The sequence below is a fragment of the Ursus arctos genome, unplaced genomic scaffold (assembly GCF_023065955.2).
Source record: "Ursus arctos isolate Adak ecotype North America unplaced genomic scaffold, UrsArc2.0 scaffold_12, whole genome shotgun sequence".
Lineage (NCBI taxonomy): Eukaryota > Metazoa > Chordata > Mammalia > Carnivora > Ursidae > Ursus > Ursus arctos.
This window is the reverse complement of record NW_026622786.1, coordinates 71473452-71498775: the sequence shown is the minus strand read 5'-3', so window position 1 is coordinate 71498775 and position 25324 is coordinate 71473452. Positions and strand designations below refer to the sequence as shown.

Sequence of the window (25324 nt, the reverse complement as noted above, 5' to 3'; positions counted from 1 at the left end):
AAATTAAAAAAGCTAAGCTGGGCTCGGAGCCCAGGGATGCGTTAGGGTCCAGGGTCTGGGGCAGACAGACAGCATTCCTCCTGCTGCCAGGTCTGAGAATTGTGTTCGAGCCCTAACAGCAGCGGGTAGAAGCCCCTCCCTTCCCAAGAATGCCTCAGCCCAGCAGAAGGAGCTGTGCCACGTCAGCCAATCCGCTCAAGGCCTGCCTAGGAAACACCTGTTGATCCCCCTCCCCCACGCACACCCCCAGGGCTTACCTGGACGCAGGTTAGGCAGGTGAAGCGCCTCCCCGGAACCGGAGCTAGAGTGCCCCACCTGCCTGGCCTTGCCTGCTCTGATCGGATCCAGCACTTCCAAGCTTCTTGTGAGTGCCCCATGGTCCCCCGACCCCCACCGCCCCCACTTTCTCCCACTGGCTATGCCTGAGAACCTCCACCCCACCCCCAGCCTGGCCCCACTGTCCCAGCACACCTGTGCAAGCACTTTCGGACCAGTGAAGTCACAGCCCTGAGGAATGCTGGGATTGACTCCAGGTCCCCTCCTAAGGCCCCTCCCCCACCTCCCTTGGGGGCATCTGCACCTGCTCCTCTGGCCTGTGTGCCAGGTTGCCCCGGCAGAGGGGTTGTGAAAGACAGGTGCATCAGGGGTATAACCTGTGGAGGGCCAAGGTCAGGAACGACCCACGACCTGCATCCTATGTATAAAGCAGGAGTCCTATCCTGCATTGGAGGGGAGAACACTGTATTCCTTTATTCAAAATAGCGTTCTTTGGGCATTCATGCAGGCTTAGAATTCCCACTGGAATTTTAAAGTGGAGACGTCAAATGACTCGCCCCCATCCTTCAAGATAAATATTATTGTCCTCACTTTTCTAATAGGAAGACTGAGGCTCTAAGAGGTGAACTCATCTGGGGCTTCTCTGACCCTCCCCTAGGCCCCTCTTCTGACTCACCCACACCGGGCATTTATCACATATGTGCGCCGGCTGTCAGCCGGGGCTGCTTAAGGGCAGGGACCATGGCTGCTTTATTTTGCCCAGTTTGAGTCATGTTGGCTGGCCTCTAGAGGAAGGTTAAATGTTAAACTAGTAACCACTGTCAGGTCCTTCCCCTGAGTCCCGTGGCTGGTAAGGACGGCAGCTGGGGCTCAAGGACAGAGCCCTCCTCCCTTTGCTCCACTTTAGAGAAATCGTGGAGGAGGATGGCATGGGGGGCGTTGGTGAGAGGGAGAACGGAGAAAGGTAGGAGGTAGGAAGAGGGGCGTGGGGGCAGTGATGAGGCAGGAGACGTGGGGATGGAAGCAGGGACTGTGTGGAGAGAGGTTTACAGGTGGCCTCCCTGGGACGTGCACTTCACAAGGAAGTAAGGAACATGAGAGGAGGAGGAGGTCTGGGCTAAGATGACGAGCTTGGGTCGGGACGTGTTGCATCAGAGATGACCAAGGAACATGAAGGTGACAATTGGCCTATAGGTCTGGAGCTTAGGAGGGAGACCCAGGTTTGGGGGAGAGAGGGATTGGGGCACCAGCAGCTGTGGATAGGAAGTCAGATGAGATGTTGGTGAAGGAGACACTTAGGGATTAGATCCTGACCCCTAGAGAAGGAGCCACAGTCCCAAGGGAGAAGGTTCAGGGTCAGGCTGCTGGTTCCAGAAGGGTTAAGCCATAAGCCCCCTCCCTCCCCACAACCCTTCCCCCAGGAGCCAGCGGTGACAGCTGAGGCCATGTGAGTCGGATCCTGAATGAGGCTTTATCTCTGCTCTTGGTCCCATCATCCACTGTGGCACCAGCTCCTTCGGCAGCCGGGATGGGACAGGCAACTGAGAGAGCCAGAGAGGTCAGGGGCTGGGCCAGGGGCTTTCCTGGAGGGGTGGGGGATGCGTTATGTGGGGGAACTCTCCTGGGGTCCTTGGAGAGGCATTCCCAAGTAACAGTGCTGGGGAGGGGGCCATCGGGGGACACTGGGGAAGATTCCCAGGGATCCTCCCCAAGGCTCCCAGGAGAGACCGTAAAGGGCGAGTGGGGCTGGGGAGGTAACAAGTGTGATCCCCCTGCAGGTGATGGTGACCACACCCTGGACCGGGAGAGGAACGGGACTCTGGGCCTCTAGCTGCCAAGCAGGTGGTAGGGGCTCTAGGCCATGACCCGCACCCTCTAGCCCCCGACGGCACCCTCTGCCCTGCCCCCCGCCATGTCTGAAGGAGAGGCTCCAGCCCCACCGGGCCGGGGGCTGCCCCCAGACATGCTGGCAGAGCAGGTAGAGCTGTGGTGGTCCCAGCAGCCACGGCGCTCGGCGCTCTGCTTCGCCGTGGCCGTGGTCCTCGTGGCAGGCTGTGGGGCGGGTGGGGTGGCACTGCTGTCCTCCACCAGCAGCCGCTCGGGCGAGTGGCGGCTGGCGACGGGCACCGTGCTCTGCCTGCTGGCGCTGCTGGTCCTGGTCAAGCAGCTGATGAGCTCGGCCGTGCAGGACATGAACTGCGTCCGCCAGCCCCACCACGTGGCCCTGCTGCGGAGCGGGGGAGGGGCCGACGCGCTCGTGGTGCTGCTCAGCGGCCTGGTGGTGCTGGTCACCGGCCTGACTCTGGCCGGGCTGGCTGCCGCCCCTGCCCCTGCCCGGCCACTGGCTGCCATGCTGTCCGTGGGCATCGGCCTGGCCGCCTCGGGCTCGCTTTTGCTGCTGGGCTTGCTCCTGTATCAGGTGGGCATGAGTGGACACTGCCCCCCTCTCCATGCGCCCGCCTCCTCCACCCACAGTGACCACAGTGGCCACGGCAGCATCTTCAGCGTCTCGGGACAGCTGTCGGGCCGGCCAGCGTCACGAGACCACATCGAGCATCGCCAGCCTCATCTGACCAAGCCCGAGGTCCCCTTTCCACCACCTGCCTCAGCAGCCACAGAGCTGTGCCAGGGTGTGAGCGTGTGTGAGTGGGTGTGTGCTTGCACGGACACATGCAGGGGCAGTGTGTGTGAGTGTGTATGTCTCCCCGGGACTGTCCAACCCTCCGTGGGGTTGTGTGACCTGCGCTGAAGAGCCCACGTGTCCTCAGAACCGGGGCTTTGTGACCATGGAACTGTCCGAGTCTGCCTGTCTCTCCATGGGGTCCCTGAAGATTCTTGGCCCCTATTGCCAACACCCCTCAAATCCGACCTGCCTTGTAACACCTGTCAGGGATTTCCCAGGAGTGACTATGACCTGCCTAGGCCTGAGACCATCCCAGTGACTCTTCACTGAGGAGAGTAGCTGGTGACAAAGTGGAAAGAGCACAGGCTCCACGATGTGCCAGGACTGGACTGGAATCCCCAGTGTACCACTCACCAGCTGGGGGCCTGGGGCAAGTGACTTAATCTCTCTGAGCCTCAGTTTCCGGGGAGTCACAGTCATGGTCATGGACATCGATCGTGAGGACTACATGCCATCGTGTATGGAAGGACCGGGCATGTGGCAGGTGTGCAATAAAAGTGATGGCCACTATCATCGTGATTGTCCCTCGCCATCTCACCTAGAGACCTTCCTTCCCCCTCCCCGCACCCTCCCCAACAACTGCTCCTTCTACAGGGAACTCTCAAGCTGACAAAAGGTGCCTGGTCCCCGGGGAGGCCTGTGGTTTCTCCTCATAGGTACCATGGAGGCAAGAGGGGGTGCAGGGACGCTTCCCTTCAGGAAGGTGGTGGGTTTCTGGTCCAGGGCGGGCAGGGAGGAGTGTGGCCCGAGCCCTTCACATTTGCTCCTACGCCGGTTCAAGGTAAAGCCTGGAGCACTGCGGTTTCATCAGCTGGTTTCCCTGGAGGCGGCAGCTCCCTACCCCGCCTCTAGCACCGGAACACCTCGGACCATGTAGTTGCTGCAGTGGCTGGCCTGCCTCTGCACCCCACCGCCGCCCACCCCCCAAGCACGGGAGGGCTGTTGGAAACCCCCCCCTGGGCTGTAAGAGTCACTTCCTGCTTGGGGTCAGCCCTGGAAGGGACACCCTTCTATGGAGCAGAACTTCCCGGGTGGAAAGGACCCCCACCCCCACCCCCCAACCACAGGAGAGCGCCAGGAGCGACATCAGTTTCATCACTCCTGCTTCTCCTGGTCGGATGCCCCACAGCCCCGCCAGGGCACCAAGAGACGCAGGGACACCAGACAGGCCTCCAGGGGGCGTTACGCATAGAGCTACAAGGGCTCTGACGGGAGAAACCTGCTTTCAGGGGCCAAGATCTAGGGGCCCTCCTGGAGAAAACGCTCAGCTGATGGATGAGGGAAGGGTGCTGCCAGCCGAGGAGGGAGCCAGGTGAGCAGAAACCAGAGGCCATGCCCGGAGCACCGGGACAGCAGAACCTCTATCCGGGAACTACGGCATCTCAGACCCCACATACTCAACATCTGGTCCCCTTCATCCTCACCCTGAGCCAAGTCCTCATCTCACCTGCGGGCTGTAGCCTTCACCGGCACCCAGGTTAGAAAGCTCGGAGTGGCCCCAGACAGCACCCTCACTCCCTATCCAGTGTCCAGTGACCACATCACCCCCTGTGGACTCCCCCACACGTGGCCGGGGGTGCTCAGCCCTCCAGGCTCGCTCCCAGCACCCCCCCCCACCTCTGCCTGATCTGTGCGGCCTCCGCTCAGGGCTCCCTACTCTTGCTCTTTTCTCCTTCAGTCCATCTCCCTCCCAACCCAACACACACACTTGAGCCACAGTGACTTTTAGGGGAGGTGATGCGGTTGGGGGAACATGACAGCCAGTTGACCCATGAGCTGGACCCAGGTGATGGGAGGCTCCTCACCCCTTCTCCCCCTTCTCCTGTCCTTGAAATGTGTGTCCCACTGCCTTTCCGGCTCCTAGAAGCTACCCCAAGGATACGGCCTTGAGACAGTGGTGCCGTGGCGAGACCAGCTAGATGGCACACGAGACTGAACCCAGGGAACGCCTTGTAAGGCCTGACAGGCAGGTGCCGAGCTCTCTTGTCTTGTGGCCACCCCAAAAACAAAGCCTCATAAGTAGTTTCCCTTGCCCGTTACACCCGCCAGCCACCAATCCGGAGTGGCCCGTCTCTGTCTCTGGTCTCTTCCTGCCCTCCACGAACGAGGAGGGCCAGTTTCAGACCATACCCGGGAAGCTCCAGGAGGCAACCCAGTGCTATCCTAAAACAGACGTACGTTCAAGTCCTTCCCCGATCCCCCACGGCACACAGACTAACGTGCAGCCTCCCTGACATGAGTTGGCCTCCCTCGCACCTCAGAGCTGCCCATGAGCCAGCCACGCGGAGCTGTTGTGACCTCCCCACATTCTCTCACTTCTCCCAGGCTTTGTGTCGCTCTCCTCCTTGCCTTCATACCCTTCGAGACCTGCCCATTTTCTATGCCTGGCCCCACCACTGCAGGCCTCATCCGCAGTTCCTTCCCTGTGAGCCTATCTCCTCCGTCAGGATCGGGGTATTGCTCATCGGCATATCCCTCGTTCCCAAGGTGGGCCTGACACTTAGTAGGGGCTTTACTGGATGGATGAAGGACTCAGCCTGGTCGGATGGCAATGTGTCTGCAAGGATCAGGGAGAGACCTCCCCAGAATAGGGACGGGTCAGGCACTTAGGCCACTGTCCACTATGGGCCCGGAATCTTTCTGCCTCCGAATTCTTACTCTTCTGGGGCTCCCGTTCTCAACAACCCCAGGGCCGTCAGAGGACCACAGACTGCCTCTCCATCCTGTAATATGGGGAGAAGTCCTGTTTCTTTTCAGCTGAGACAGGGTTAGACTCTCTCATGATATTTCTTTTTGAAAAAACTAAAGGAAGGGTGCCTGGCTGGCTCAGTTAGTGGACCCCACGACTCTTGATCTTGGGGTCGTGAGTTTGAGCCCCATGTTGAGCCTAGAGATTACTTCGAAAAACCCAAACAAGGGGCAGAAGGTTTATTTGAGAAAAACAAACAAATAAAATGCTTCAAAAAAAACAAAACAAAACAAAAACCCAAAAAACAAAACACTAAAGGAAAACAGAAACGCGGGCCTAGAGAAAGGGGAGGGGATGGTTCCACGGCACAGATGTCTGAATAAGCAGCACCGCAGACAAGGCCTTTGCTGAGCCCTCCCGGGAAGGACGCCAGAGGAAGAACATGGCCCTTGCCCCAGAGGGCCGTTCCAAAGGGCAGTGGGAGCAGCGCCTCCACACCCAGCTCTCACGAGGGTCAGGGCAGGCGCTGGGCGAGCCGCAGGCAGGGCGGAAACGCTTCCACCTCTGCGATGGCTGAAGCTGACTTCCCGCAACCTCCCAGCTCCGGCTTGCTTGCTCAGAGCATCTCACTAAATCCCATCCCGGTCCACACTGCAAACAGCCATCCAAGGGCCCCTCCTGTCTCCGTCTCCCTTCTGGGTAAGATTCCTTGATCCACTCCTTGACGCTCCTTGACAGAGTCCACACCTGCTCAGCCCCCTGCCCTTCGGTCCCACTGTCCCAGCAAGTCCCCCTCCTTGGATGAATCGACCCGTCTGCCTCATGGTGAGCGGTTACCAGAGAAAGCCGCACGGCCAGGCAGCCTGGTGTCACCATGAATTCCTCATCGCCCATCTCAGCTGGTCTGCAATTCCACTCCTCGGTGACACTGTGCTTCCCTGGTCAGCTCCTGTTTCCACAGTGGCCCCCAAGTTCCCTCCACGACCTTCACACCCCAGCAACATCCCCCAGCAGCACCCCCCAGGCTTGGCCTCCCTGTCACGAGAAAACGAGAGCCCTGTCCACCTTTACTCCCCTCTGCAGAACGGCCTTGTCACCCCAGCTGAAGAATTTGGACTTTGTCCTCAGGACAATGAGGGAAGTACTCTGGCCAGAGCTGGATTTGGGACCGGCTGGCTGTGGGGTAGAGCCAGGAATTGGCTTTAGGAGAAAAAGAATCAGTCCCAGAAGTGCCATTTCCACGGGCCCCTGAGGGATGAGAAGCAGCTGGCCAAGCTAGAGAGGTGGGGCAGAAGGACTATCCCAGAAAGAAGGAAGAGCAGAAGCAGGGTCCAGAGACCAGGGAACTTGGCTCCTTCAAGGAAACACAGAGGGTTTGTGTGGCCGCACCTGGAGATTCACTGGCAAGAGGCAGGGGGCACAGCCGGGGAGGAGCCCGGGGCCGGGGGGGTGGGGGGGAGGCTCCCTTGCAGGTGGTCCCGTTTCTTAAGGTGAAGAGGAAGCCAGTGAAGGATTCTCCGCAGAGGAACAGGCTGGTCAGAATTGTGCTTTAGGCCAGTCATTCTGCCTGCAGCACAGAGAATTCACTGGGAGGGACAAAAATAGGGACAGGGGAACCCTTTGGTGGATGAATGCCATCTCCAGATGCGAGATGAGGGTGGCCCAGACAAAAGGGTGGCTGTTAGGACAGAGTGAAACACAGCGGACTGGATGGACGTTCCGAGGGCGGGACCAACCTGTCTTTGTGACCGAGGAGCTTTTTAAGGTGGGGGAGATGTGATGGGTGATAGAAGGTTGACAGAACGAGAGGTGTGAGACTGAAGGCGAAGAGGCTGTTCTTAAAGGCCCTGAGTGGAGAGGCAGGGAGGGTGGCTCCAGGGCACGCAACGGAGGCCTTGGGCTCACGAGGCCACTTTGATAGCGGAGAAGAAGGAACGCAGAGCATTCTCCAAGAAAGTTTGGAGCAGGAGGTGGAGGGAGGCCCTGGCCAGCAGCTCTGCTCTCTGTGATGCGGAGGCCCTTCTAAAGAGGGCTGTGGAGGAGAGGGGAGTCGAGCCGAGGAAACAGCAAGATGGCCAGAAGCCTGGGGAGCCCCCGGGGGGCTGGAGAGCAGGCATTAACAGAGGCATGGGCTGGGTCGACGCCGGGCTCTTCTCAACAGCGCACAGAGGCCGCGAGGCAGGCCTCGGGCGGAGCCCCACCTGGAATGTGTAATGGTGAGACGATGGGGCAGGGAAGGCGGACGGGAGCGAAAGGGTGACCCAATGGACCGTGAAATCCAAGCCGGTATTGGGTGAAAAGCAAAGCTAAGAAGGGACTGACGGAGGGACAGTGGCAGTAGGGGAGCTAGACAGAGGCACTTGCCACAGGCTCCTCCTGGGCTCAATAGTCACATTCCAGGTTCTCGGCCGCGTCACCTGGGCACCCAGATCCTGCAAGAACATGTTCCAGAAACTGACGATCTGTTCCAATCTGGGTGATCGGAGTGGTCATATCCAGTTACAGCCCACATGAGACCTCGGGCCTTCTGGGGACACTCCGGTGTCTAGAGAAGCTTCCTCCAGGCCTCAAGGGACCAACACACGCCCCTCACGCTCAGCTTTGCGCACGCGGATGGGGCGCCTTCTCAACTGTTCCCCGGGACCTGTGAGGCTCCTCTGGGCGTGGCCATGGAAGTCACCCCTGGGCGTGGGTCGGGGCAGACCACGTTTACCCTCACGCCTGCCCTCGCAAACCTGGAGCTGGTGCCCTGAAACTTCTTGGCTCCCGTTCACTCGGGAGGGGGCCGCCAGCCCGGCCAGGCGGGAGCAAGTCCAAGTGCCAAGACGTTCCCTGTCTAGATCTGTTTCGTCGGTCCTCTGGGGTGCGGTCGCGGCGCTGCTGCGGGGTGAAGCGGGCCAGTTGCACTAGTAACTGGTTTGTGCCTCAACTTCTCAATCTGTAAAATGGGGGTGCCGCCCGGCAGGGCAGTGGTTCTTCCTGTTATTATGCCCTACAGTATCAGAGGTTCTCATTCAAGCCCTCTGCTGTCCTCACCGGACTTTCTTTTCTTTTTTTTTTTTTTTTCTTAAGATTTTATTTATGCGGCACCTGGGGGGGCTCAGTCAGTTAAGCATCTGCCTTTGGCTCAGGTCATGATCCCAGGGTCCTGGGATCGAGCCCCGCATCCGGCTGCCCGCTCAGCAGGGAGTCTTCTTCTCCCTCTCCCTCTGCCTGCCCCTCCCCCTGCTTGTGCTCTCTCTCTCTCAAATAAATAAATAAAATCTTTTAAAGAAAAGATTTTTTTAATTAACTTATTTATTAGAGAGAAAGTGTGTGTGTGCGTGTGCGCACACACGTGAACGGGGGGATGGGGGTAGGGGGAGCAGGAGGGGGAAGAATGTTCAGCACACTCCACACTGAGCACCAAGCCTGGGTGGGGCTCAGTCTCACAACCCTGAGATCATGACCTGAGCCAAAATCAAAGAGTCAGATGCCCAACCAACCGAGCCACCCAGGCGCCCCAGATCTTCTGACCTGAGTTCTGGAAAACAGACACATGCAAATCTCTAGCCAGAGTGACTGAGGAGGAAGGAGGCTTGGCAAAGTTCCCCTTCAGGATGAAGATTGCCCACCTGCTGCGGGGAGCTAGCCCTGAGGGTGCCGATAGGGCTAATACTTGCTGGATTCTACGGGACAGAGTACAGAGGGCTGGGGGCAGAGGCAGGCTGGGGCCAGGGCCTGAAGCCAGAGGAGGGAGGACAGAGAGAGGTCTGACTGAGTCCCAGGCCCCCACGGTTCTAGCATCCCTGGGCCTTTGAACCCACGAACCCAAATCCTGCTCCCTCTTTGTGCACGGGGCCAAGCATGCCGAGCACAGTGGACCCCACTGCTCTGAGGAATCCAGGAAAGCCTCTCAGGACAGGGTCCAAGGTTCCTACAACCCTAGGGGCCTGCTCAGCCAGGCGTAACACCCACAGCAGATCCCGGGAGGAAGCTGGCCCTGCTGGCCTTTGCTGGGTGCTGGGCTCAGGAAAAACAAGCCCTTATCTTCCCTGGGTCCCTCCGAGGTTCTGACTCAGGTCCCAAAGAATATGTGACAACGGGGACAGCCAAGGTGCTCTCCGGCCCAGAGCGCCACAGGACAGCCCCTCCAGGTAGCCACTGAGGGAGCATAAGGGCAGGGAACAGGCCCAGCTGTGTTTCCAGCAGCTCTTCCCTTGTTCAGGACACACCCTCAGCCCCTGAGTTCTGCTACCCAAGGTCCTTCTCAAGGTCTTGGACTGGGACAGCCTATGCTGCTATCTTAGACACAGGGACTTTCCAGGCCTGCAAGGGTCAGACTGTCTCTGGATGCAGGATCAACAGCTGAGGTTGGGGACACGTGCCCTGGGCTCCCCACCACATCCTCCTCTACTGACAAGCCCTTAGATGTCAGTGTCCGCCTAGTAGGGCCCCTGTACCTCCCCAACTCCACCCGGGCCCCTGAACTTATTCACTCCTGGGTCTCAGTGACCCCATTGCAGACTAGTCCCAAACCCACACCTGCAGACCAGACTTCTCCCAGGTGAATCCAGCTGTCCCCGGGCACCCCCCCGGAAATTGCACATCAAATATTGAATCCTTGTTCCCTCAAAGCCAGCCCCTCCCCAGGGGGCCCAGCCACCCAACCAGAAACCAAGGTGACTTCGTTGCCTCCTTCCTACTCCCCACATCCGTCAGCAGCAAGCCCACCAACCCCGCCTCTCTTGTGTCTCTGGAATCTCTCCATTCCCTGCCACACCTTAGGCAGGTCTTATCACCTCCCCCTGCGTCTCCCTTCCGACGCATTGGCACAGCATCCGAATGACTTTTCCATCATGATGACATCACTCCCTGACCAAAGAAGTCCACAGATGAGCCCCAGCTGCTCTCATCCTGAAATGCAAGCTATCTTGGCACCAAAGTCCTAGCTAATCTGGTCCACCCTTCCGCTTCATCACTGCCTAGGGGACCCCTCGACCCTACACGCAGCCCTCCTTGCCCTGCCTTTTTCTCAAGCTCCTCCCTGTGTCCGATCTGCCCTCACCTTCCTTCTGTGCCGGCTCTTCCCTCAAAGGCTAGCACTGCATCCAAGGGCATATGCGGGGCGGCCACCTGGTTCATGATGACTTCCCCTTGTCTGGGAATGACCTGGAACAAATAGGCAGGCTCCCAAAATCACATTTGCACAGGAGCCTGCCGCCATTCATAGCTGGTTGTACTAGCGTAGATCCTTGACCCAAACTGGGCTGATAAAATTCTGTCACCTGAGTACTTGGAACTTGAAATCAGGAACTCGGGGGTCCCAGGCATGGAGTCTCATTAACGCCCACAAGTGACAGGGGAGCCCGTTCTTGTCCTCAGGCTGCTGGAGCCACCTGCTCCCTGCCCTCCTGAGTCAGTTGCCCCTTTAATTCTCTTCCCGTTGCTTGCAACCAAAAGCAGCTTAACTTCCTCCCTTCTTAAAACTGCCTCCTGGGGCACCTGGGTGGCTCAGTGGTCTTCCGCTCAGGTCGTGATCCCAGCGTCCTGGGATTGAGCCCCACATCAGACTCCCTGCTCGGCAGGGAGCCTGCTTCTCCCTCTCCCCCTGCTTGTGTTCCCTCTCTCGAGGTCTCTGTCAAATAAATGAATATAATCTTAAAAAAAAAATGTCTCCCTTGCTTGGATTCTTTGGTTTTTTTTTGGTGTTGAGTCATAGAAGGTCCTTATACATTTTGGATATTTTGGATACGAACCCTTTATCGGCTATGTCAGTTGCAAATCTCTTCTCCCACTCAGCAGGTTGTCTTTTGGTTTCACAGAAGACACGAACAGACATTTCTCCAAAGCAGACACACAGATGGCAACAGACACATGAAAAGATGCCCCACATCACTCACCATCAGGGAAATGCAAATCCAAGCCACAGCGCTATCACCTCACACCTGTCAGAATGGCTAAAATCAGCAACACACGAGGATACGGAGGACGGGAAAAGGGAGAGCCCTGTGCACTGCTGCTGGGAGTGCAAACGGGTGCGGCCGCTCTGGAAAACAGTATGGAGGTTCCCGAAAAAATCTGACTAGCCTATGACCCAGCATTCACACCACCGGGTATCTACCCCAAGAATTCAAAAGGACACATGCACCCTGTGTTTCCTGCAGCATTATCTCCAGTAGCCAAATTATGGAAGCAGCCCGAGCGTCCGTCAACAGATGAATGGACAGAGAAGCCGTGGTACACACGCACACACACACGCACACACACGCACACACGCACACACGCACACACGCACACTGGAGCATTATTCAGCCTACTATTCAGCGGTACAAAAGAACGAAATCTTGCCTTGGCAACGACAAGTATAGATCCAGAGCGTAGGACGTTCAGCAAAACAAGACATGTAGCACACGACCCCTCACACGTGGTATTTAAGAAACAAATAACAAAGGGGGAAAAGAGAGACCAAAAAACAATCCTTAACTACAGAGAACTAACGGTTACCAGAGGGGATGGGGGGCGGGGGGGCGGCCAGGGGGAAGGGGCAAAGAGGGGGCACACACACACCCCGCCCAAAACTGCCTCCCTTGCCCCAACCTCCCCACCAGCAAAGATGAGCCAGCCCTCCTCGTCTTCCTCTCCCACATTCGACTCCCTCCCTCACCTTTCACCTCCGCACTCCTCAGCCTGCAGGAGTGAAACAACGTGACAAATATTTATTCAGCATCTGCTGTGCACAAGAATGAGGACACAGGACGAGGCAAGGCCTGTGGCTTCAAGTTCCCAGTCTCGCCATGGGGACGGGCAAATTCTAACACAGATGACAGTCCACCGTGGCCAGAGAAGGGCAGAGGGACTCAGGGCAAATTCTAACACAGATGACAGTCCACCGTGGCCAGAGAAGGGCAGAGGGACTCAGCGCACGGTGAGAGTGAGGGCTCACGGGAGGCGGCCTGGAGGACGGGATGCGCGAGCCCCATCTTCCAGCTCGGAGGGACAAGGAACACTTTCACACACACGTCCCAGTTCAGGAAAATAAAAATCAGTAACTCCTTTTTAATTTCATTTAAAATGAAAATCGATTTATTACTACCCGTGAAAAATGTCAGATAACCACTCAGATTATTCACTTCATTGAAAAAATTTCAGTAAGAAACTTGGCACACCGGTTTCCAGCAGCTAAAGTGTTACCATCCCGCCACACCAGAGATGCTGGCAGGTAGGCGGACCAGAGGGCTCTACTGGCCAGGGATTTTCATCACTGCCATAGAGAATTTTTTTTTTAAGATTTATTTGTTTATTTGAGAGACAGAGAAAGAGAGAGTGTGTGTGCAAGCAGGGGGAGGGACAGACAGAGAGAGCAAATCCTCAGCAGGGAGCCTGATGCAGGGCTCCATCCCAGGACCCTGAGATCATGACCTGAGCCAAAATCAAGAGCCAGCCACTCAACCAAGTGAGCCCCCCGGGGTGCCCTCTGTCATAGAGGATTCAAGAGAGCAGAAGGGCAGTGTACCCAGGAGAGAGTGTGCGCAAAGATGGCATGGAAAAACACCAGGTGGGAGAAGAGGAGTAACAAATAACTCGTTTGGTAGGGAGTGACGTTGGGAAAGGCAGGAAAGGGAACCAAGAGGCTGGGCTAGCCCTTGGGAGTTGTCCTGAGAACAGCAGGGAGCCACTGAGGGTTACAGAGCAAGAGAAGGTTTGTCACTTTAGTAGCTCATGTCAGGGAAGGGAGGGTTGCTCTACCCCTGGTTAGCCCTGAAGCCCGAGATGCCTCTCTCCCTGAGGCTCCTGGCCCCCATGTAGGGTCCACTATCTTTAAGTTGTCAGGTATGCGGGGCGGGGGGGGGCGTCCAAAGATCGGGGCTCAGAAGGAAAAGTTGTCCCTGCTCCCCTCGGCCCCCAGCCCGCTAGCCCCGGGCTGAATGTAATTGTCCTCAATGAAGCCGTCGTCATCCTCTTCGCCCACCTCCGGGCAGACCCCCTTCCCCGTCCTGGGCAGCGGGTGGTGCTGGTAGCTGGCTCGGTATTTGCGGCAAAGGTGGCATTTGGCAGCCAGCGCGATGAGGAGAGAGACGACCACCGCCCCCAGCACAACCCCTACCAGCACGGGCCATGCCCGAGCCCCGGTGCCCAGTCCAGGGGACAGGGCTGATGCCGTTGGGAGCTCTGAGGGCCTCACGATGGCTGCAGAGAAAGCAACAGCATTATGGATGGGGGCCCCAGGTGGGTTCCCTGGGGAAACTGAAAGGGTCCTTCCCACTCACTCACTTTGGTTTGCCGCACTCATGGAGGGGCCTGAAGACGCCGCTGAGCCTCGGCTTCTGCCGGAAGAGCTTGAGCTCCAAGGAAACCCCCAGATGCCAGGCAGCCCTGGAGGCCAGAGCCCTAGAACATATGCACACAGGTGGGTGTCCGGGGAGCGCGGCTGCACATTCCCGGGCAGACTTGCGGCCACGTTAGGCACAGTACAAACTCTGGACGCTGGACAATTGACCATCACCACTTGTGCAAAACAGAGAAATGAGCTGAGTACCTGGAAAGTGGCTATTTGTAAGGGGACGCTGTGGGGTCCGGCTCTGCAAGCCCCTGAAAAAATCAGTGCGGGAACTTACTCAACACTATGTCTGACTCACGTACCAGGCAATGTGCTCACAGAACCCCATAATGTGGGCATAAACGTTATCCCCTCTCTGAGGCCCAGAAGGGTGAACTGACTCAGCCGAAGTACCAGAACTTGAACCCAGGTCTCTGAAACCAGGGTCCAGAGCCCAGTCTGCTACACTGCTTGGCAGACTGAGCATGGGAAGGGGGGCAGAGACGGTTCTGGCTCCCAGGGGCTGGACAACAGCAATTGCTTAGAGCTAATGAACCAAAGTAGAGACCACACGTGGAGGAGGGCCAGGCCCTACCCAGGCAGGGGCCCCACTCCTCCTCAGTCAGGAGCTCCTGCTACCCCACCTTGACCCTCAGCTCTTCAGACATAACCCTTGTCCACAGACCTCCGTCTGCCCCCAGAGGGAGGCAGTATTCAGGGAGCAGCCAAATGCAGATCTCCTGGATCAGGAACTTATCTGGATAAGAACCACTAGGGCTAGGGAGGAGCAAGAGGAGGAGCAGCTGAATTAAGGGAGTATCTGGAGGATACGCTTGGGAATACCAGTAGGAGAAGCACCTGATCAGAGGAATGTCTGGGGAGCAACACCTGAATCTGAGGAGTAGCTAGAGGAAGAGCACCTGGGTTCCGGAAGTACCTGTCCGAGGAACAGCTGGGGCTGCAGATTATCTGCAGGTGGAGCCCCTGAATCAGAGGAGTACCAGGCGAGGAGTATCCAGGCTAGGAAAGCACCTAGGAGAGAAGCATCTAGTTTAGGGGAGTACCTCCCATATTCTTTAATACTGATATCTTCATGAACCCCTCCCTCCTCTCCTCCAACCTGTCACCAAGCCCCATCAGTTCTTCCTGGAACTAAATACCTCTGGAACGGCTCTGCCCCTCCCCTGCACCCCACTGCCACTGCCCCGGTCCAAGCCACCCTCATCTTATTCCTCGACTCCTACATGACCTCCTAATCCATCTTTCTGCACCTCCAATCCATTCCCCAGGGTGATGGGCCTAAAGCCCAAATTTGACCCCATTACTCCCTCACTCTTAAAAATTCTTCCAGCGCTCCCCAGGCCCTCAGGGCCTCACGTAGATTCCTGCACGTGTTCTTCCAGGCCCCACAACCCAGCACATGGGCGTCGGGCCAAACTAGTCCTCTTGTCCACAGCTCCCTCCCCCATGCTACACACACACACCTCCCAGCTCACCCTCCCTCCTGTTTCCCAGCCACCCCTCCTCAGTATTTTGAGTTCCCCATCCCTCCAGGCCAAATCAGACCACACCTGCCTACGAGGCTGTCCCAGGACCCCCCTTGGATGACCCCTTCCCTGGCCTACACCGTCAACTACCCAGCAGAAGTGGCCTTTACTAGATGGCAGCGCCTGGGGCCAAGGACTGGGCTGGCTACGTGTGCCCTGGTGCGGGCAGAGAGCTCGGCGCTCCGCTGCTCAGGGCGGGTGGGGGAGCTGGAGAGTGAAGGGGGGGTCAGAAAGGAGAGCTTGCTCACTCATTCACTCACTGGGGGCCTACTCTGGGCCCCACACTAGGCACTGGGTCCTCAGAAAACAAGATTTTCAATGGAAATGAACTGTATTCAAATTGACCTACGATTTTGCTCCTCCTCCTTTCCTGCCCGCTCTGTGCCTGAGAATTCTTCTCAAGGACACACACCCCACAGGCTGTCACCCTACCCCCACAGGTCACATCTCTTCCATCGACACACACACACCCCACCCTGATTTGGGGCTCCTTTGAAAGCTCCCGGGAGCCCTCAGGGATCTGTGGGATCCCCCTCCCAGGCCCCCCAATGTCTTCCCCTCTGCTCCCCACCTGTAGGAACTGTGCACAGTCCGAGGAGGAAGCTTCCGGCCGGGGCGGGCCGAACCCGGGCAGGTGGGTGGGCCGGAGCCGCCCCTTGACTCACCTGCGGACGCAGCGGGCAGGCGGGGCCTCGTCCGCAGGTGCGGGCGGGGGGCCGGGCCGCAGGCAACGCCTCCAATCGGGAGGACTAATGACACTTCTCGCCCAGCTTTGGCCGCGAACCTCTGGCGCAGGCCCCACCCCCACCCCCACCCCAGCGCCGCGGGGGAAGTCGGGGAAGGGGTGCGCTGCTGGGATCCAGAGAGGGGTCCTGCAGGCCCTAGAAGGGGCAGGCAGACCCCTCAGCAGACAACCGCTCAGGCTGACGGCCCTAAGCTAGTGAATTTGCCATGACAGGTCCAAAGTCCGGAGTTGAAGAGGGAGTTTTACAGGCCCGGGAAGGCGGCGGGCCGGAACCAGAGGGGTGGGGGGGGGGGGCTGTTCTTCCCGGGCAAAGCCACAGGGACGAAGGACACTCAAAATTGCCTGCAAAAATGTGTGTGAGCCGACGCTGGGGGGGGGGGGGGGGGAGGGGGAGGGGGCGGTCAGTGGGGAGTGTATCTGTGCCCTTGCGGGGTTATGGTGTGCCTAGGTGTCTACCAGGATAGAAGCTTCCAGCCTTCATCTGGATCTCAAGGATCCTGGGAGCCCGCAGAACTAAGCTCTGAACTTTTCCCTATTGCCTTACTCCTCATCCCCAGGCCTAGGCCTCCTTGTCCTTTAACACCCAGAGTCACCTTCCCAGAGCATTTGGTCCCCCTGACCAGCCCCGCCTTCCCCCTGCAAGCCCCACCTTCTCGCCCAGAGCACCCTTTGTGCGGCCTCCCACCTTGCCGCCTGAGCTTTCACAGTGGGGCCACGTTCTGACAGCGGGGTTTCGGCCCCTGACACAGGCCAGGTTCTCAGTAAATATTGAAAGGAGGAAGTGTTATGAACCAAGCCATGCAGGCACAAGAATTCACAGAGGGCCACAGGGCACAGCCAGAGCAAGGGCTGCCCCCAGGGCTTGTCAGTGGGGCCCAGGTAGAACCAAGCAGAGGTCAGTTCATGCAGGACCTTGAATATCTTAGCATGGAGTTGAACTCCTACCGCCAATGGTCCCTTCCGAACTCTCCTGTCTTGTCCGTCCCCTGCCTGGCACACAGCAACAGCCACACCAGACTGTTCTCCATTCCTAGGACCCACCATGCTTGCCCCTCCCAGGCTTCCTGCGTGCTCTTCCTGGGACCCTAACCCTTCCCTCCAGCCCCTCCCCCCACGTGTTCATCTCCCACCTGGCTGATTATTCCTCCCAGGCCAATTCATCACTCAGGCCCCAGCTCCAGTGCCTCTTTATCCAGACCAGCCCTCCCTGACATGCCCTTGTCTGGGTCCCTCCTCCCCTCCTCTGTGCCCCCGCAGACCCTGGCCCTTCTCCCAACTAGTCCTGACCACACCGTATTGTGATTTCTCTTCATTTGGCGCAGTCCCCTATGAGCCAGTAAACTCGGGGGGAAGGTCTGTGTCTGTCTTGTTCCTCTCCACACCTAGTATCTAACAGTGATAAATGCTTCTGAAACAAATGAATGAGAGGAAAGTGAATAGTAGCCCAGATGGGGCAGTGGGGAGCCAAGGAAGGTTTGGGGTCTTGCTTTGATTTTGAATCAAGGACATCATCATAGGATTCAAAAGCTATTCATTGAACACCTCCCAGTCCCCACCTGGGACCTACCAGTCCCAGGAGCTGTGCTGGTTCTTTTTTTAATTGAGGTATTCATGTAACATAACCTGAGTCACATAAAAAATTCACTATTTTAGCCATTTTCAGGGCACAGGTCAGTGGCATTTAGTACATTCGGAACATTGTGCAAACATCCCTCTATCTAGCCTAACCCCCCCCTCACACCAGAAGGGTACCCCAACCCGTTAAGTAGTCACTCCCCATTTCCTCATCCCTCCAGCCTCCAGCCTCCACTAATCTGCTTTCTGTCTCTGTGGAATTGCCTCTTGTGGGCATTTCATACAGATCGAATCATATTTGTGCCAGATTTTTAATGAACTATTTCATTTAAACCTCATAACTATACTGAGATAGATGTTAATTATCTCTTTAACAAGATGATGAAAATAAGGCCCTGAGAAGGTAATTTGAGTGAAGTCCCACAGAAGAAAACAAGTAGAAGTCTGCACATCCATCAGTCAGTCATGTATTCAGTGAATATTTATTGAACACTCATTCCAGGGCCATAACCAGCCCATAGAGCATGCCTTGCAAAACAGCAGAAGGCAACCTGCTGGATGCCCCCGGTGCATGGAGAGCAGAGAACAGGCTGGATGTCAGCACCTGCCCCTCAGCCAGGAGCTCTGATGCAGTGAACATCCCTGACAACCTTCCGTGGCAGCCCTGGCATCCGTGGGGTAAGCTCAGCGCTAGCACTGGGGACAGAGTTCCCACCACCACACAGCCTTCATTCTGGTTGGGAAGGCAGACCACACACAAGTAAAGAAATAGATAAGATTAGTTCAGATCATAGCGCTATGAAAAGTAAAATAGCTTTCCGTGATAGGGAGTTGTAGAGGGGGCTGCTACCCTATGTCGGATAGTCAAAAAAAGAGGGGACTCGCGGAGAGGGAAAGTTTGAGCTGTGATCTGACTAAAAGTAAGATAGCAATCATGCCAATGTCTGGGAGAAGAGTCTTCCAGAAAGAGGGAATGGCCAGAACAAACACCAGGAGAGGGGAGCACGGCTGGCTTATCTGAGCAACAGAAAGGAGGCCAGCTGGAGGGAGCACAGTCAGTGGGGGAAGGAGGAAGGGAAGGGGCTGTGTGAGGGGCCTGGGAGGCCATCTCACATGGGGCCCTATCCTTCCCTCCCTTGGTAAGAGGGGCTGACCTTCTTTCACTCTGCGTGGAGGATGGACTAGAAGAGGCCAGGGAAGAACCAGGGAGCCCAGTTGGGAGGCCGTGGCTCTCATCCACGAGAGAGGGAATATGGCCTCAGAGTAGTCAGGTGGGAATGGGGAGAAGTGCTCTGACTCTAGATGTATTCTGACAGTAAAGCCAACACGATTTTCTGACTAGACGTGGGGCTTGAGAAAACAAAAAAAAAGGAACCAAGAATCACTCCAGAGTTTTGAGTGAGCAACTAGGAGGATGGAGTTGTCATTTACTGAAATGAGAAGACTCTGAAACGGGCAGATTTGGGAGGGCAGTCAGGACCTCGTTGTGGACATGTTAGCCGTGGGACCCCCGCGGGACATCCAGGTAGCATCCTAAGTGTGCAGTTCCATAAACTAGCCTGAATGCAGCAGGAAGGGAAGAGCTAGGCATGTAAGTTTGAGAACCAGCAAAATGTGGACGAGTTTTAAAGCCAGTCATCGGGATGAGATTCCCTAAAGGAAATGTGGAAAGAGAAGAGGGCTGAGCCTTGGCGCTTGCTGGGAGCAGAGGTCGGGGAGGGGAGGAGAAGCAGGAAGGGGGTCTGGGAGTGGCCAGCGCGGTAGGAGGCAGACACACCAGAGAGGGGTCCGGGAGGCCAGAGAAGCAAGAGTGTCAAGGGCGAGGGCCTGGTGAGCGATGGCAGATGCTGCCGGTAGGTCAGCTAAGCTACCGACTGAGACTTGCCTTTGAAACCAGCCACGTGGAGGCCACTGGCGGCCGTGACAAGAGCAGTTTCACAGGGTGGTGGGGACGAATGCCCAATGACGGGGCATGACATGTGATGCATGGACGATGCGTGAATGTGGGAGCAGAGGAAGTGAAGGCAACTCCATCAAGGAATTTTGCTGTAAAAGGAGCAGAGAAGTGGGGCAGACTCTGGAGAAAGGTGTGGGATCCAGGGAGGATTTTTCTTTTCTTTTTTTTTTTTTAATGTTTTTTTTATTACATTATGTTAGTCACCGTACAGTACATCCCTGGTTTCTGATGCAAGGTTCGATGATTCATTAATTGCGTATAACACCCAGTGCACCATGCAATACGTGCCCTCCTTACTGCCCATCACCGGTCTATCCCATTCCCCCACCCCCCTCCCCTCTGAAGTCCTCAGTTTGTTTCTCAGAGTCCATAGTCTCTCATGCTTCATTCCCCCTTCTGATTACCCCCCTTTCTTTATCCCTTTCTTCTCCTACCGATCTTCCTAGTTCTTATGTTCCATAGATGAGAGAAACCATATGATAATTGTCTTTCTCTGCTTGACTTATTTCATTTAGCATTGTCTCCTCCAGTGCCGTCCATGTTGCAGCAAATGTTGAGAACTCGTTCTTTCTGATAGCTGAGTAATATTCCATTGTATATATGGACCACAGCTTCTTAATCCAGTCATCTGTTGAAGGGCATCTCGGTTCCTTCCACGATTTAGCTATTGTGGACATTGCTGCTATGAACATTGGGGTGCATATGGCCCTTCTCTTCACTACGTCTGTATCTTTGGGGTAAATACCCAGTAGTGCAATGGCTGGGTCATAGGGGAGCTCAATTTTTAACCTTTTAAGGGACCTCCACACTGTTTTCCAGAGTGGCTGCACCAACCTGCATTCCCACCAACAATGTAGGAGGGATCCCCTTTGTCCACATCCTCTCCAGCAATTGCTGTTTCCTGCCTTGTTGATTTTTGCCATTCTAACTGGCGTAAGGTGGTATCTTAGTGTGGTTTTGATTTGAATTTCTCTGATGGCTAAGGATTTTGAACATTTTTTCATGTGTCTGTTAGCCATTTGTATGTCCTCATTGGAAAAGTGTCTGTTCATATCTTCTGCCCATTTTATGATTTGTTTATTTGTTTCTCGGTATTGAGTTTGAGAAGTTCTTTGTAGATCTTGGATACCAGTCTTTTATCTGTAGCGTCATTTGCAAATATATTCTCCCATTCCGTGGGCTGCCTCTTAGTTTTTTTGATTGTTTCCTTGGCTGTGCAGAAGCTTTTTATCTTGATGAAGTCCCACATGTTCATTTTATCTTTTGTTTCTCTTGCCTTTGGAGATGTGTCATGAAAAAGGTTGCTTTGGCTGATGTCATAGAGGTTGTTGCCTATGTTCTCCTCTAGGATTTTGATGGATTCCTGTCTCACATCGAGGTCTTTCATCAGGGAGGATTTTTCTAAGGCTAGGAGCTTCTAGACCATCTGTGTCTGCTGATAGGAATAATCCAGGAAAGAGAGGAAATTGATGACACAGAAAGAGAGAAGGGACAATGGGAGTGTGAGTCAAGGCGTCAAGGGGCGTGGGGTCAAGCGCACAGGTGGAGGGTTGGCCTTGGACAGGAGCAGGGAGACTCCCTCTGACGAAAGTGGAGTGTACGGGTGAAATGTTGGGAGCCTTAGGGAGTTTTCTTCTTTTTTTTTTTTAAAGATTTTATTTATTTATTTGACAGTGATAGAGACAGCCAGTGAGAGAGGGAACACAAGCAGGGGGAGTGGGAGAGGAAGAAGCAGGCTCATAGCGGAGGAGCCTGACGTGGGGCTCGATCCCATAATGCCGGGATCACGCCCTGAGCCGAAGGCAGACGCTTAACCGCTGTGCCACCCAGGCGCCCCCAGGGAGTTTTCCTTTGATGGCTTCTGTTTTTCCAGAGAAACAGGAAGCAGTGTCATCAGCTCATGGTGAAGAGTGGGGGAGGGGGCGTTGGTACTCCCTCCCCCACTAGATTCTAGAAGATGTGACTTCTTCATCGTGGGGTTTGGGAGAGAGAATGGTCTGGCCAGGATTGGGGATTTGGCTGGCAAATCTGATAAAGCCAGAGAGGGGCAAGGGAGCCTAGCTGTGGCCAAGGGAGTGGTTGCCATGCTGGCCCATGCAATCTGGGTGGGGTAGAGAGGAAGTGAGGACCAGGTGCAGGACGTGTGAGGGGCCCTGAAAGAGTGGTTAGGATGGACGGATTTTAGGAGCCGTTGCTGGTTGTACCAGAGAGTAGGTTAAAAAACTAGGAGGTGGTCAGCAGATGGTGGCATATGGAAATGGAGGTTACCCAGGGGATGCAGTTCTTGATACAGACACGCCCTAGGATATGAACCATGACGTGGTCCTGAGACGGGGGTCTACAGACGGGTGATGGCCTGACTATGCCCTAAAGCATGTTAACTCCACCAGCTAATCAGAGGACTAAAGAAAACAGGCTCATTGTTCTATTAGTAAACGGAAGAGACAGGATTCGAACCCAGATCTTCTGACTCTAAGTCCAGCACCTTTCCAGGTATATCCCAACTAGATCCCTCTTCCGTGAGTAAAACTTACCATCATGGGGTTCGATTCCTCACAATCATTTGCAGGGACAGACCGCAGTCACTTCAAAGATTTGATTGCATCTCCCAAAGGAAACTGAGGGTGCTGCTACTAGAAGAACAGGAAATGGATGCTGAGCAAGGACAGAACAAGGTGTCCTGCTCCCCACCTTGCACCCGCCCCTTCTCCATCTGACCCAGCCCCTCCCTGGGGCAGTCCCGGGGGTCTTAGCCTTGGGGTGGCTGCGGTCCCCTTTTGAGAGGCTGGCGAGAGCAGGAATGCTTGTGAACACAGCCACAAATATGCTCGCAGGTCTGCGGGGAGTAGGTGCCCAATAAAAACGTATCAGATGGATGAATCCTGGGAATCCCAGGGGGTTCGCCTGCTCTTTCCAGGTGCAGAACTGGTGCTAACCCTTCGCACTCTGTATGCAGGAAGCCCTGTTCTGTTGTAAACAGATGGCCCCTTGAAATAGGTAGAGGACCCCTGCTTCTGCAGGCCGCAGGCCGCTGGCTGCCTGCTTCCAGCCCTCCGTCAGGGGCAGCCTCCCAGAGGTGGAGTCAGCACCTCCTTCGGACCACCGGAGAGTCTTCCTCCTCCATTCAACCCCCACGGTCCCTGGAGGCTGGCCTGCCCCCACTCCTGGTCTGTCAGCGCTGACCTCCTGGACGTGCCCCAGCGTTCGGAGCGCCCCGACGTAGCCCCCGTGGGGAGTGGGCTTGAAGCTCAGTGAAACAAGGCCTCTGACCCGGTCATCACCAAGAAGCTGCACTCTACTGAGGTAAGTTCAAAGGATATAACCCAGTGGAGCCTCCCAGACCCAGACCTGAGACTAGGGAAACACTGTAGATGGAGGCTTCCAGGGTTTCCTCCCTTCCTCAAGGAGGACAAACCTGTCCAGCACCATGGTACGCCACGAAGCTCTGAAGGAAGGGCTTACCAAGCTTCTTCCAGCCCCAGCCACACCACCCTGAAACTCCAGTGTAATTACCTCAAATGGTTGCCACATCAGTCCGACATCCGGGGTCATGGGACAACTTCTTCCCAAGCTGCCAGCTCCATCTTGCCACATTGGATATACAATTAGAGATCACGTGTGCCCAGTGTAATGAGGTAGCGGTCTGTAGCCCCCCCATGATCAGTTATCTGGGGAGTAAGTGGGTCCAGGAGGACAGAGCTCAGCAGACCTGGCAGGGGATGACTCCACCCTCTCCTGAGGGATGGCATGCCCAGGCACGTGGACCAAGGGCACGATGGGGCCAGCTGGACAGAGCGGCCCCATCATGGCGCCCCCACCCAGGCCTGCCTCCCCAGTTCCCATGTACTGGACACAATCATCACTCCCACATTCTCGCTTTCTCATGGGGCTCTGGTAAGAAAGGGGAAAGGAGGAAAGTTGGTGCCCACCTGTGAGTCCCCGGGAGTGTTGGGGCTGTTCCCGTGTGGAAATCCTCTGGTGGCAGGTGCCACTTATGGCTGAAAGGAGCCCTTACCCTGGTATTGTTTTACTAGCATCCCGTCCTCAGGGTGGAGCCGAGGAAGGAGCTGGCAAAGCACCAGTGTGCCTCCAGGGAAAAAGTGTCTCAAGGAAAGAGTAGGAGTTGGGGCCCTGCCTTCGGACACTTCCGTGTCATCGCTGTGTCACCAGCAGTGGATCATGGGAGCTCATGGACTTGTACTGTCATTACCTCTTCTCCTCAGACAATATTTGAAGTGAGATGGAACACGTGGGAAGCACCCCCTTCATCCCAGGCTGTGGATTCTGCCAGACGTGTGGCCGTGGCCTCTGGTGGCAGCTTTCGCTCATCAAATGTGCTTTGTATTCTAAGGAGGCCTGCTATTGTTTGAGGCAGAAGGACAAGGAGTCATTTGTGTTGTGTGCTGTTGGTTCTAGGATTTCAGAGTGCCGGGGGTGAAGCAAGGTCCTGGGGGACCTTCAAGGCCAGACACCCTGAAAAGTCCTGCCTGCCCATCTCCGTTGGGCCCCCACGCGATCATATCCCAGCACAGCACAGAACTCATTTTTCCAGAGGAAAACCTCTAATGTTTTCAGAGTACATGCAGGTCGGCTTCCTTAAATCGTGTGGAAGAGTTTGGGGGATGACACGTGCCAACGGTAGCAGCCTCCCAGCGAGAGCGGGCAGAGACCGGAAGCTGCTTGCAATCCAGTAGGACGGCCTAGCCCGCCTGGTCCACAGTGAAGCTCTCTGGCGTGGAGCAGATCGTCTGGGGTCAGAGCTGAGCTCCAGCACTCGGCTGACTTAAGAAGCATGCGCGTCCTCACCTGTAGAACGTGGAAAATAATAACGAGACATACCTCAAAGGCAGAGAGCCCTCGAGAAGCCATCAGCACCCCTTCCCCACACCTGTAAATGTTCAGTAACTGTCAGTCGTGATGATGGAGGTTTGTCCAAGTAAGGCTCCTGCTTGTGCCACTGGGTCATTTTCATTCCGACCAAGGTCAATAAACACCTGTTATGTTTGAAGTAAGTCCTGAGCTTTGAACTCTCCAAACCCTCTGTGGGGTGTTCATTCTGGCTTCTGGCCTCATAGGGTTTCTCGGGGGCCAAATGGCCTTTGTCAAGCAGTTTGCATGAAAGGGACTTCATTCAAAGCCTTGTGGGATTAACTGGGGCTTCCTTTAAATAAGGGCTTGTTTTCAGAAGCTTTTCTTTCTCCAACAAGGAGAAAGAATACAATGGATTCCAAGTAATCTGCAGCCCTCATCACAGCTTGTCACAAACACCTGGCACATCTTCTCAGCCCAGGGTGAAAACACACACACTCACAGGCTCACACCAGGCACACAGCCTCAGCCTGATGTTCTGGACGCATCTGCTGCAGACTTCCTCTCAAATGTAGTTATTTCCTGGAAGAATAGCAAAAACTGGTTTTGAATCGACAGGCTGGCTTTAGTTACTGCCTAATTCGAGTGCAGGGACTCTTGTTACCAACAGCTGACCCAAAAAATCTTAAAAGAATTACTTTCCTTTCTTTTTTTCTTCTTTGCTTATCAACATGAAGAATGATT

The 25324-nt window shown here is 55.7% G+C and overlaps 2 protein-coding genes across 4 annotated transcripts; one reads left to right on the top strand and one right to left on the bottom strand.

Moving 5' to 3' along the window:
• Positions 1 to 254: 254 nt before the first annotated feature.
• TMEM125 (transmembrane protein 125) lies at positions 255 to 3486 on the top strand. The gene is given in 4 exon segments (XM_057310261.1): positions 255 to 364; positions 1698 to 1834; positions 2055 to 2800; positions 2802 to 3486. Coding segments are annotated over 2 exon segments (660 nt in total). The 5' UTR covers positions 255 to 364; positions 1698 to 1834; positions 2055 to 2188; the 3' UTR covers positions 2850 to 3486.
• A 9197-nt stretch (positions 3487 to 12683) lies between these two features.
• CUNH1orf210 (chromosome unknown C1orf210 homolog) lies at positions 12684 to 16440 on the bottom strand. Of its 3 annotated transcripts, XM_048220374.2 has the most exons (5): positions 16160 to 16440; positions 14885 to 14979; positions 14167 to 14219; positions 13902 to 14018; positions 12684 to 13817 (listed from the first exon to the last, which is right to left on the bottom strand). In XM_048220374.2, the coding sequence occupies exons 4-5, from the start codon at positions 13918 to 13920 to the stop codon at positions 13498 to 13500; spliced, it is 339 nt and encodes a 112-aa protein (XP_048076331.1). In that variant the 5' UTR covers positions 13921 to 14018; positions 14167 to 14219; positions 14885 to 14979; positions 16160 to 16440; the 3' UTR covers positions 12684 to 13497. The 3 variants fall into 3 exon arrangements, with proteins under 3 accessions (XP_048076331.1, XP_026354101.2, XP_026354100.2); XM_026498316.4 differs by lacking the exon at positions 14167 to 14219; XM_026498315.4 differs by lacking the exon at positions 14167 to 14219 and having other exon boundaries at positions 16066 to 16169.
• Between the last annotated feature and the right edge of the window lie 8884 nt (positions 16441 to 25324).